The sequence below is a fragment of the Astatotilapia calliptera genome, chromosome 7 (genome assembly GCF_964374335.1).
Source record: "Astatotilapia calliptera chromosome 7, fAstCal68.1, whole genome shotgun sequence".
Lineage (NCBI taxonomy): Eukaryota > Metazoa > Chordata > Actinopteri > Cichliformes > Cichlidae > Astatotilapia > Astatotilapia calliptera.
The window spans coordinates 6,606,001-6,619,121 of NC_137428.1; the positions used below are offsets into that span (position 1 = coordinate 6,606,001).

Here is a 13,121-nt window from a genome sequence, read left to right on the forward strand (position 1 = left end):
AGTTTTGTTTTCTCACAGCTGACTTTGCTCAATAAACCAGTCAGGTTTCGTTTCATACTTCCACCTGAGTCATAAAAAGCAGCTGCTTGTACTGCACAGTCATTTTAGCATCATGTTTTCATGGGGAGAGGACTGGCAGCAGGGCTTTCGCTTGAAAAGACCCTCAAATATTTCACCTGCTGATGGAGTACGCTCTTTAAACCTCAGCTTTCAAGTCACAGATCTTTCAGCAGGTCACAGACTGCTTGCCTTCATTAAAAGAAATGGGGATGTTTACATCATTCACACAGTTGAGAGCCAAGATGAGGGAAGAGTGAGAGGGAAACAGAGTGAGTATCAGCTTTATGTCTCTGTCTCAATTTCACTTCTCTGCCTGTGTTGATCCACTATGACCTGCTCTGTGTGTAAATCTGCAGAGATTGTGAAATGCGAAGAGAAGATTGAGGCTGTGAGTTGTGGTGAAGATGTGGTGAGGATTCTGTCTGAAAGCGGCATCGTTTTTTGTGTGGATCAAGCTCGCCCTCCTTTCAGTCCCAGGTGAGGTCAAAGATTTGCAGCTTCAGCTTTTAAGGGATCGTCCTTCAATTTCCAGTTGAATTCACAATAACCTGCCGTTGTAAGCACAGAAGAGTTTGATCACTTCTTGCATGTGTTCTGTCAGCACACCAGAAGCACTGCGCAACAAACAGGTGTCTCAGGTGACTTGTGGGAGCCAGCATACAGTCGTTTTGACAAAAGGTAGCGTGAAGTATGTAGTAAGCAAGAAAAGGCTTGTGAACCTGAATGAAAACTAATCCTTTTCACAGGTTTAGTGGATTTAGGGGTTTAATATGATAGAAAAGTATTATGTTGATTTTCCTCACAGATGGTCAGTTGTATACTTGGGGCCAGGACTCCAGGGGGCAGCTGGGTCTGGGCACAAACGAGCAATACGTGAATTCACCCCAGCATGTCAGATCTTTGTCAGCGATCCCAGTGGTCCAGGTCGCTGCAGGTGGAGAGCAGAGCTTCGCCCTCTCTGTCTCTGGAGGAGTGTTTAGCTGGGGCAGAAATGACTGTGGACAGCTTGGACTGGGTGACACACAAGGTACTACAACGAAAGTTTAAATCTCTCACTCTCAGTATCTGTCAATATCTGTCAATATTGCACTGAAGTGTGGTTCCCAGAAGGAATCTGATGTATATGTACTCAAGGTGCAGGTATCAAAATATACATGCAATATTCAGTATTTTGTTTTTCTCGTAGACAGACATACACCGACTCCGGTTCATTACCTAAACATGAAGAAAACTGTTTCCATTTCCTGTGGGAAGGACCACACTGCTGCTCTGACAAAGGTGAGTCAACAACAGTTAACAGGCTCACATAAAATTGTACCACCAGAACAAGCAGAGAAACAATTAAATGCTGACTATGATTTAAATGAGCTGTGATTAAAACATTGATAGATGTCAGAAGATGTATTTTGTTGTGTGAAGTGTTGAACTCAGTATTTCAGTTGTGGTCTTTGTCGTTGTTTCCATGTTTATTTCCATAATCTTTGTTTTTTGTTTTCTTTGCGCATCTTTCAAATTACTTTACGCTTTAATTTGAAGGTTGCTTTACAGGAGGAAATAATAGATGAATGCATGATATTTGATATACACTCAATCTGTGTTCTTTTTTATTTTTTTTTGTTTAAAGTTGACTCCAGTTATTTATATTGAGGTTTATTTTATTTGTCTGTTTTTTAATTTGAAAGAAATTCCAGTACTTTCATGCCATCATTGATCATTTTGCATTAATTATGAAAGCGCCTTTTTGTTTCTTATTCTTTGGCTTCTAATTGCTTTTCCACAAACTCCTGAGATAACTATATGTACATGGAAAAAATTAATATGAACTGTTGTCTGGTTCTCAGGACGGTGCAGTGTTTACATTTGGCTCTGGTCAATATGGACAGCTTGGCCACAACTCGTTACAAAATGAACAGCGTCCTCGGCTTGTTGCAGAGCTCTGGGGGGCAAAGGTCACAAAGGTTGCATGTGGAAGGTAACATTTAATTATTATTATATCATAAATAATTGAAAAAGAAAAGCGTTTACTGCTGAGCAAACAGGAAACTTCAACTTCTGTCTTATATCTTCAGAGTGATCATACTGAGGTCCACCAACAACACAGATGTTTAAAACCTTTGAAAAAGCATGTTTTACATTGTGGACTTTCCTTTTCATGCACTCTTTTCTCAATCAGCTACCACACACTGGTACTGACAGAATCCAAGAAGGTGTACTCGTTTGGGTGTAATGAACAAGGGCAGCTGGGACGTGGAGAAGAGACTCAGGCATCAGTGCCACTACCTGTGCAACTGCCACATGGTAAATACATTTATCTGAACAGAAGAGTCGATTCAATTTACAATTACACAAAACTAACAGTAACAATTAAATAATTTTATTGTTAGAGTAATAATTAAGGTGTGTCACATCCAACTGTATAGATAGAGGTTATAAACCTGACAAAGACACACACACATATATTCACTATGCAACAATAAAAAGTGCTACTCAGAGGTACTGAGTCTTCTGAAACCAGTGAGGAGCTGCACTGTTGGGCTTTGCACTTGCTGCAGGTGTAACACGGATGAGCCAATAGCCCAACAGATAATTGGGTAAAGCCTTAGTTTAAAATAATTTGTAATTCTGACTATAAGGGCTTGAATATAATCATAGACAAAATGTTTGGCCACGCATCAAATACTGGAAAACTTAAAATAATCCAAAAAATAAATGTCATGAACTCACGGCAGGTTTTAGGTTTTCTGCTGTATGTTTTTAAAGTGCTGATGAAAAAAAAATTTAAGCAAATAAAACTGGACCTGAATTTGATCCAAATAACCAAGTTAACCACAGTTAACAACAAAAAGGTTTATTGACTAAATGTCACAAATTAAGCCCACTGTAAGAGCAAGTCGCTATATCTTATATTTCTTTCTGGAACTGAAAAACCATCCCATACAGTACAGTTGACTCTTAGGTAGATAATTTCTCATCTGTTTTTATTCTAGACATTTCTAACATCTATGCAGGAGGAAACACTTCATTTGCAACACGCACGCCTAATGAGGTACCAGCACAAATGCATACAGTGCAGTAAGGATACCTGTGGGAGGATGTAAACATGGCTTTACCAGTTATATCTACTTGTGAGGTCATGTGTCTAAACCAAACATGAACCTTTGCTTCTTTCACAGGGCGCTGATCACGAGTCAGGCAGTGGCACAAAGAACAAGGTGACAGAACACTCTATTGATAACATGATTGACAAATGGGTCTCTGCATATAATCCAAAGCTGTGGAAAAATCTAAAAGAGTAAGTCTAACACAAAAGCAGCTGTTATTGTTGTTGTATGTAACTGGTTTGCTGCACAGCATGTACACTGTAGTCTTAGTGTTACTGACTAACCTCATGAACTCTTCGCAGGGAAATTCACAGGATGCTCACATCTCCATCCTGTATGAATCAAAGCTTTCTTGACAGGAGGTAAGAACACCATTTATGAGCATGATCATGACTTCTTTATATCTGTTGAATTTAACATTTGAAGATACACATTTGTCATTTTCTTCATGTCAGCAAAGATAAACATTTCCAAACTTCACCAACGTACTCCGGTTTGGACTTGTCACTTGCACGGCAAAGTTTTGAGAAGCTGGTGATGCAAGATGTTGTTTTTGCAGAGGTATTGAACTGGAATGTGACTAACACACGTTTGTAACCTGATGAGCAGTTAACTAAAAAAGTAAGAAGTGGACTTTAATTAAACCTTTAATTAATAACAAGTTGCATCAGCAGGCTGAGACTGCTGTTCTGCAGCTGCTTCCATCTGTTGATATGAACCCTGTGGGAGTGGAAGGATTGAGGATCTTCCTGCTTCTCAATGAACTTCTGCATGCATGCATACAGAAATGCAGATGGCAACAAAGCAAAAGGCTTGCTGATGCAGTCGCTGCTACCATGCAACGACTCCCCAATGAAAGCGTCCAGATTTTAGGTACGGTGACACCTACTATTTTGCTTACTGGCTGTCCCGACTTTAGTGCAGTTCTCACATCAACATCATTCTATCCAACTCCAACAGTTCTCAAAGCAGTTAATGCATTTCCCATAACACAATCTCACCTATGCAAAAAACACTAAACTAACAACTAATTTAACAAATCTGAGGAATTAGTCCAAAACCTTGCTGAAGCTTTGCGATTCAGAGCTCATAATTATGTCACAACTCAATTATTATTTAATGTAATTTAATTGTTTTTAAAGCAATTTTAAAGTCTGTTGTTCAGGCATATATTTAGGCAGACTTTAACAACTTTAAAATCTTCAGCACGTCTATTAAAAGTGTATTTATTGGATTAGTATATACTGTTTAAATGCATCAATGTATTAAATGATAGCTTTTTATTCTAATGAACACTCTAGACTTCTTAATCCATGATATCAGCCAGTGAAGAGCTGACTGTAACTTTGTCATCCTCAGGGGAATGGTGGTCCTCACTGTCACCCTCCGACATGATCAGATATGTTCAGGTGTGGAAGACGGCCCTCTCGTGGATTCCAATCTTTAAGTCTGTTTCTTGCGACGCTCAAGCCAGAAACGTACTGCTAATCCTCCAGCATATGTACTATGTCAGTATCACAAATTATCAAAATTTAATTAAATGTATTACTGCTCAGCTTTTCAACAAAAAAAGTTGGATTTTCACACAGCCAGTATAACAAATACTACCACTTCTTGTTTTAAGACCAATGAGATAAACAAGAAAATCCCAGAAACAACTTTTTGCCTCGAGCTTAGCCAGATGTTTCTAAAGGAGGATCTCAAACGTTGGCGAACAAAGTCAAAACTCAAGGTGAGGTCAGCTGACAACAAGTACGTTGAACCTGCTAAGATGGCAGTCAACCCACCAAATGACTCATTCATGTTAACACACTGTTAAGCTCACTAACTGTTTATGTGGGTTGTTTCTTTGTTTTTCCAGAATGCAGATGATCTGCCTGTGATTCTTTGCAAGTACCCATTTGTGATGGATCTGAAATCAAAGAAGCTGGTTTTTGACATGAATTCTGCATTCACTCAGGTAACTTCACCACCCTGTTACAGGAAAACAATAGCAGAATTTGTAATTTTCCAGTCTGCGTTAGTGTGTATTAGTGATCGCACTTTAAAGCTACACTATTCAGCAGTTTTATATAACAGACAAAACAACCATCTATAAAAAACAAAGGAGTCACAACAGAAAATAAACTAACAGAATACAATCATGAATCAGCAGCTGCCCTCAGTGCTGCAGAAGATTCCAACATTTTGTTGTTTTATTTGTTTTAGTTCTCTCAGCACTCTTTTCACTCACAGTTCAGGCAGGCGTCAGTTTCAGAACCTCAGAACAGAAGCAAGAGCCAGTCTAGCTCACTTGGTTCACCAGCTGCCTTATATACATCACAATTGGATTTAAATAGAGAATTTATTTTAAAATCATGATACTTTGTTTTGTCTTGCAGAATGAACAGCAGGCGCCTCCACAGATGGTTTTTGATTTTCAATACGGATGGATTTCCCAGTCAAAACCCAAATTTTTTAAACTGCACCTGCAGCGCGCATCACTTTTCGAAAGCACCTTCAGAGAGCTGGCAGCTGCTCCTCACAGCGACTTCAAGAAGCCACTTGTGGTGAATATTTGATTGATTTTCACCTGATGATTAATGCATAGCCATTCTTCTGCAACTGTTCTTTCCAGAAGCATCTCTAATATTTATATTTCTCAGGTCCATTTTGATGAGGATCCAAACATCAAAGATGTCTACAAACGAGACCTTTTTCACCACCTGTTTCTTAAAATGGTGTCAGAAGAATCTGGGATGTTCATGCTCAATGACTCCAAAACCCTGGCATGGTTTCCCTCCAATGTAAGACTTTAAAACTGAACCCACCAACTGTATAAAATTGGTTAAAAGATTAAAATTTAAACGATAAGCAATAATGAACCAAAAATAAACCAAAGTGAATTTTTATTAATGCAGGCAACAGAGGAGAGCAAGAGAAACTTCTTCCTGTTTGGACTACTGTGTGGCTTGGCCTTGTACAACCAGTGTATCATACACTTACCATTCCCACTGGTTCTGTTCAAGAAGCTACTCGGTTTAGAGCCGACACTGGAGGATATGAAGGAGTTCAGCCCGACTGTAGGACGGTAAGTATCCATTTCATTTCAGTAACACATGCTGCTGCTGGTCCCACAGCCTGGCCCTGGACAAGCAGAAGAAAATGTATGGATGGATGTATTTTAAGTTGTGGTGTGTCAAAAGTTACAGTAACTTGTGGCTGCTGTAAAATGTACATAGTTGAACTTCTTTTGATACAACTTTTTGTTTTAATTTCTTTAAAGGAGTCTGCAGACCATCTTAAACTATGAAGATGATGTTCTGGATAATCTCTACATGGACTTTTGGGTATGTGTTTTACTATAGAAGATGATCAGTAATCTGTCTCATTCTCAGGTTTTGCAGCTAAACTCATCTGATTTATAACTAATTTACAGATAATCTGGGATGGAACATATGTTGACCTGGATCCTCAAACTCCTGGAAAGCCACTGACAAGTCAAAATAAGTAAGCATATAAAACATGAAGTGTTTGTGAGGTTCATCTGCAGCACCTTTGTCTCTGTGAAATATTTGCTAATTTAACATTTTCCCTCCTAAACAGGAAGGAGTTTGTGGAGGCCTATGTGAATCATGCCTTCAACACATCAGTGGAGAGTCTGTTCCAGGAGTTCAAGCGAGGCTTCTTCCTGGTGTGTGAGCAGGATTTGGTGAGGCTGTTTCGACCAGAGGAGCTGCAGGGAGTGCTGGTCGGCCAGGACGTGTATGACTGGGAAAAGTTCAAACAGGTACATTCAGCCAAACAGACACAGGCTGTAGTTTCACCGCTGTCCTGTAGCACAATAACTGTGTACTGCCAAAAGCATTCAGTCGGCTGCTTTAACACAAATATGAACTTGAGTCACATCTCAGTCTTAATCCAGACTTTTGTATGATAGTATAATACAATAGTCAGCCCACCCTTCGCAGCTATAACTGCTTCAACTCTTCTGGGAAAGCTTTCCACAAGGTTTAGGTGTGTTTATGTGAATTTTTTGACTATTCTTCCAGAAGTGCATTTGTGGTGTCAGACACTGATGTTGGAGGAGAAGGCCTGGCTCATAGTTGCTGCTCTAATTCATCCCAAATATGTTCTATCAGGGTGAGGTCAGGACTCTGTGCAGGCTAGTCCAGTTCTTCTACACCAAACTCGCTCTTCCATGTCTTTATGGACCTTGTATTGTGCACTGGTGCCCAGCCATGTTGGAACAGAAAGTGGCCATCCCCAAACTGGAAGCATGAAATTGTCTTGATATGCTGAAGCATTAAGAGTTCCTTTCATCTGCACTAAGGGGGCGAACCCAACTCCTGATAAACAGCCCCACAACAAAACCGCCCCTCCACCACACTTTACACTTGGCACAGTGCAGTCAGACAAGTACTTCTGGCAACCACCAAACCCTGACACATCCATCGGATTGCCAGTCAGAGAAGTGTGATTCGTCACTCCAGTAAACACATCTCCACTGCTTTAGAGTCCAGTGTTGAGATGCTTAAATCACTCCATCTGACGCTTTGCATTGTGTTTGCCAATGTAAGGCTGGGATGCAGCTGCTCAGCCATGGAAACCAATGAAGTTTGGACATCTGTAACAATAGCAGACTGCAGACATTGGTGACTTAAGTGCACTATGAGCCTTAGCATCAGTTGACTAGCTGTCATTTCCAATTACTTCCACTTTGTTTTAATATCACTAACAGCTGACTATGGAATATTTAATAGCGAGGAAATTTCAATTTCAATGATTTGGATGGATTAGAGCAGGGGTCGGCAACCTGCGGCTCTTTAGTCCGTATAGTGCGGCTCTGCGTGGCTTGGGAAAATAAATTAAAAGTATTTAACTGAAGTGTATTTTATTTATGTTAGTTCTTTTTTCAACTTGTAGTTCTACATTGGAAGATTATTGTGATATTGAAATATAAAAATAAAATTATATTTTATTATTTTTTCATCGCTCAAAATAAGCGCCACACTCGCGGAAGCCGGTGTACCCGCCGAAACGCCGTGCATTTATCGAGACTTTCAACCCCAGGTAGGCCAATTATGGATCTTCGGATCCACATTATGTCGGCAGCTGTTCTCCACCGTGAACTATGTTAAAAACAAACGCCGCTCACGCCTCACAGATGACAGCTTACAGTCCTGCGTGAAGATGAAAGTGACTTCGTACAGCCCCGATTTGCAGACGCTGTGCGCAGAGGTTCAGGAGCAGAAGTCCCATTGTAAACATACCATGGCAGACCCGACGATGTCTCCATGAACGTGCTTTTCAGCATCTCTTTATTGACCACTTTTCACACACGGTTGCTGTACGCATACAGCCGGCTGTAGCTTTTCAGCTCACAGCCCAACACATAGCAACAACAACACAACAGCATAGATGGCACAGACGTTAAGGCGGCGAGGTGTGATTGCGGGTGGCGCTCAGGTGCGTCCGCCTCCCCTGCAGACCACGCCCCGCCACACACATTAACCAGGTAAAATACATATTTAGGCAGAATTTTGCAAATATCTATTTTTCTTTTTTTAGCAGCATAGTGCTTTTTTTCCAATTATTTTTTAAAAGTGAGGTCAAGGCTCCAAAAGCCCAAAGGCGATATAAGGGTGGCGGCTCACAGTTTTTGTTTGCTACATGGATCATTTTAGTTCAGCTGGGTGTCTTTCCTTTTGTTATGTTTCTTTAAGAGTTCAAAATGTGTTAATTACATTAATAAAATGTAACTTTCTCTGTAGCACTTCATGGATTTCATAAGCAACACACCTTAGTTTTTCACACAAAGCATAAAGGTAAAAAACAATATATATTATCTTCATTGTAGATGTCAAAAAGTATTTGCGGCTCCCAGTGTTTTCTTTTACGTTGAACCCGGGTCCAAATGGCTCTTTGGGTCTTAAAGGTTGCTGACCCCTGGGTTAGGGAATACTTTTGGCAACATAGTGTATATATGCCTGACTTTAAAAACTCTATTATAACAGTCATTTTCACTGTTTTCAGAACACAAGTTATGGTTGGAAATATCATGACCGCCACCCCACCATACAGATGTTTTGGGAGGTATTTGATGAACTAACTGAAGAGCAGAGGAAAGATTTCCTTCGTAAGTACTTGCTGAAGCCTCCATTATGATATGTTACTGAAATCACACTGTATCATATAAAACATTAGATTTTTCTGCACTTTACCAAGATATATTAGAGAGCAGCATTGTTCTGATTAATATACTGTAAAGCTGCTTTATGTTTGAGTTAGTCATCAAATGCAAAAGAGACACAACACCTCAAATTCTGACAGATGATTTTAAGTATAATGACAACGTAGTGACTCTCTTACTATAATTTGAATAGGTCAGTACCCGGCTTATTGCAGATCTGACGAATATACCTTAATAACAATATTTCAGTCAAATGAAAGATTCTTCATAGCCTGGTTAAGCCTTTTAAAAAAGCCATGTGTTTTTGCACTGGGCCCTGATTCTGTTTTTATTATGCTTGTTCAAAGTACAAAAACGTATGCTAAGGAAAGTGGGCCGAAATTCCTCCCAAAGCTATGTAAAGATTCATTACCAGTTATCACAAACACTTGACTGCAGTTCTTGCTGCCAGGATGCTTCCACCAGTTAATACATTTAGAGGTCAATTGCTTTTTCACATAGGGCCAGCTAGGCTTGAATAATTTTTCCCTTAATGAATGAAATGATAAATTAACAATTGTGTTTTGTATTTACTTTTTACACATAAATGTGACAAATATGCAAAAATACTTTTTCCTGTGATGTGATGATGATAAGATGTATGTAAAAGTTTTCAAATTTACTAAAACGTTGTTAATTATTTGCTTAATGAGATAACATTTTTAGTATAAGCTAGCTTAGGTGAGCCAACCAAATGACCAAAAATGATGAGCAGTGCTATCTTCCTATAGAATTTTTTGGATATTGATGAGCTTTTTCACAATATACTGACATTGATAGCTGTCTAACTATCATTAATTAAGTAAAATTATATTTTCTTTCCATTGTTGTTCATCAGGGTTCCTGACTGGTTACAGGAGAGCTCCTATTCTTGGCATCGACCAGGTCAAGATGAAGGTGCAGTTTCAGAGTGGCACCTGTGATCAGCACTTCCCTGAGTCAGAGACATGTCACTCTAATCTGTATCTGCCTTTTTACTCAACTAAGGAGATCATGCGAGACAGACTGACAGAGGCCCTGCTAGCAGATACAGATTTCACACTGTGATGGTGGATCGTATGCAGCTCTAAAGGAGCGTGCACTGTGTCTGAGCTGAGGAGGAGGGATGAGATTTATTTTTACTCTGGGAACTCATCTTTTTTTTCCTGTGGTACCTCAGGATAATTTACACTGTATTACATTAATATTACACTATAGAAAATGCACAACTTGACTTTGTAACATGTATCTTTTTCAAAAAATTCAACATCCCTACATAAGACTGCTGTGTAACAGCATCAGCATCATACGGCACTTTAGAATTATCTGACTTTTCTTAATATGTCATAATTTATCCAATAATTTAAGTTACTGCTGCATTATAATTCTTATGAATCAAATCTAATTTTTATGCTCAGACAAACATGAACAGGAGAATGTATTGCTTTATAACTACTATATTGCTATAAACATCTGACTATGTAATACAATCCAATAGAGCACTTCTGTATTATTTATCACTTTATTCTTTGTGTTTTGTTTAATTCTGGTGGGGTTGAATTATTTCCAATAATAAATCTTTAACATATGTAACATTGGTTATTTGTTGGAACAATAAAAAAGTGTATTTTACACTAAACATTGCTTACCTGGTGTCAGTAAATCCCTAATTACTGCAATCTGAGGTTTCCTTAACACGATTTGAAGAAGAAAGAGTACAGTAGTACAATAGAGTCACAAGTGATGAAAGCTGGGACATATATTTGAAAAAAAAATGTTTTTCATAGTATATGTTAAAAAAGCAAGCATAGTTTCTTCCAGCCAGACAGATGCTATAGATAATAACAAGTCATCACTTATTATGATCTAATCTAATCTAATAACTCTAGATCAGCCTACAAATGCAGCTGATCTGTAAAGTCAGTTTACAGAAATATATAACCGCATATCATCTACAAAGAAACAAAGCTTTATTACATAAACTCGTTTGTGGCCAATGTGAAGCATCTAACAGAAAGAGGTCGAATGCATATCCTTGAAGCACACCACAAATTTTCAGGTTTCTACACAATGAATTACCATGGGACAAGTAACCACAGTAAAATATCAGTGGCAGAGATATAAAGCGACCACTCTTTAAACAAAATGGAACAGAACAGTTCATGATTTGACCAAAGTGTGGATGTAAATCACTACTTTTATCTTCCAAACAGGAAGGAGTTTGTGGATGCCTACGTGAATCATGCCTTCAACACATCAGGGGAGAATGTGTTTCAGGAGTTCAAGAGAGGCTTCTTCCTGGTGTGTGAGCGGGATTTGGTGAAACTCTTCAGGCCAAAGGAGCTGCAAGAAGTGATGGTGGGCAAAGACTTCAGTGACTGGGAAAAGCTGAAACAGATAAACAGCTGTTAGTGACACAAAGATGTAATTTGTCTGCAATTCTTTTATCACATCCCATTATTGTGAATGAGTTATCTTTGGTATATCTAACAGTCTCTTTCACTATGATTAGAACACACATTATGAAGGTGAATAAAGCGCAGACCACCTCACCATACAGATGTTTTGGGAGGTCTTTGATGAAGTGACTAAAAACAAGAAGAAAGCTTTCCTTTATAAGGACTGTATTTCATGTTAACGTGTAAAACAATAAGTGCGAATCTCATTCTTCAGTATGTCCAAAGAGTCACAACAAAGCAACGAATCACAGGGATTTAATAAAGTAAAATATTGGGGTTTTATGACCTGAGTTTGATGGAAAAAGCATTTGACCAACAGCTGAGATGGTTGAGCACTAATGCCTGAATTGACAGACTGATTTCAGATGTTGTGCACAAAAATGAACACATAAAAAAAACCTCACAGAGTTTGGCTTTTTTCCTGTTGCATGTGTTACATTATATCATTAAAATACATCAAACGCAGTAAGTGTACACGTTTCATATAAATATACTTTGTAACATTCTTATTTTCTTTAATCTACCTGATTAAACATTTCAGTTACATAAAACATGCAATTTTTTCATTTTATGTACTGTACAGCCTATATAATAAATAAGTATGTATCCAGTAAGTATAAAATCCACAAAGCTACACAACATGGGGTGGTTCATTTCCAAACACAAGTCTAACGTCAGTTTCACACTTTTTTATTATTAGAAATAATTGAATTGTTACATGTTTAAATTTACACAAAATACCAGAAATCTACACTGTCATGAACACTTTTTTCACCAACATCTAAAAAACTATTAAAGATAAAAGGTGGGTGGATGGAATGACCACTATATTAAACAGTTTAAATATAACGTTTGAAAAGCACATGTCAACTGAAAGTGTAATGAAAGAAACAAAACCTTAAATGCATTCTTGGTGGATTTTAATTCACCTAATACGAGCAATCATCGCCAGTACGATTATTTGTGTTATTATATACTCTGTGTTAATGTGTTGTATCATCTTTTTTAGGTTTCCTAGTCATTGTCAGTTATATTAAACACAAAATATAAAAAGTTTGAATCGGCCCTCATCTTCCAAGGCGTAGTGGCACCGTTCCCTCTATGGCTGCTTAAACTCTTAAAATTGTGCAGTCATATCAGTGTAGACATGTGAAGAAAATACAGGCAGAACTAAGTAGATCCAGTTTTCATTCAAAAACATTGGTCCTCATTCAGTATGTGTATGGAAACATTGTCCTGTGCAAACAAAAAACACGTGCACACACAAAATTACAGAAAACCTGTGCAAACTTTGTTCTGTGTGTTTGTTAA

General features: G+C 38.4%; 1 protein-coding gene across 2 annotated transcripts; it reads left to right on the plus strand.

Moving 5' to 3' along the window:
• The first annotated feature begins 90 nt into the window (after positions 1–90).
• Positions 91–10,995, plus strand: LOC113027242 (putative E3 ubiquitin-protein ligase HERC3). Of its 2 annotated transcripts, none has more exons than XM_080304098.1 (23): positions 91–329; positions 417–537; positions 662–738; positions 866–1,087; positions 1,247–1,338; positions 1,902–2,032; positions 2,234–2,358; positions 3,048–3,106; positions 3,234–3,352; positions 3,464–3,523; positions 3,617–3,722; positions 3,833–4,034; positions 4,521–4,669; positions 4,786–4,893; positions 5,023–5,121; positions 5,543–5,710; positions 5,807–5,947; positions 6,062–6,231; positions 6,427–6,490; positions 6,580–6,650; positions 6,747–6,930; positions 9,177–9,279; positions 10,211–10,995. In XM_080304098.1, exons 1-23 carry the CDS (start codon positions 113–115, stop codon positions 10,417–10,419), a joined length of 2,997 nt encoding a protein of 998 aa, XP_080160224.1. In that variant the 5' UTR covers positions 91–112; the 3' UTR covers positions 10,420–10,995. The 2 variants fall into 2 exon arrangements, with proteins under 2 accessions (XP_080160224.1, XP_080160225.1); XM_080304099.1 differs by having other exon boundaries at positions 3,836–4,034.
• Positions 10,996–13,121: the final 2,126 nt, after the last annotated feature.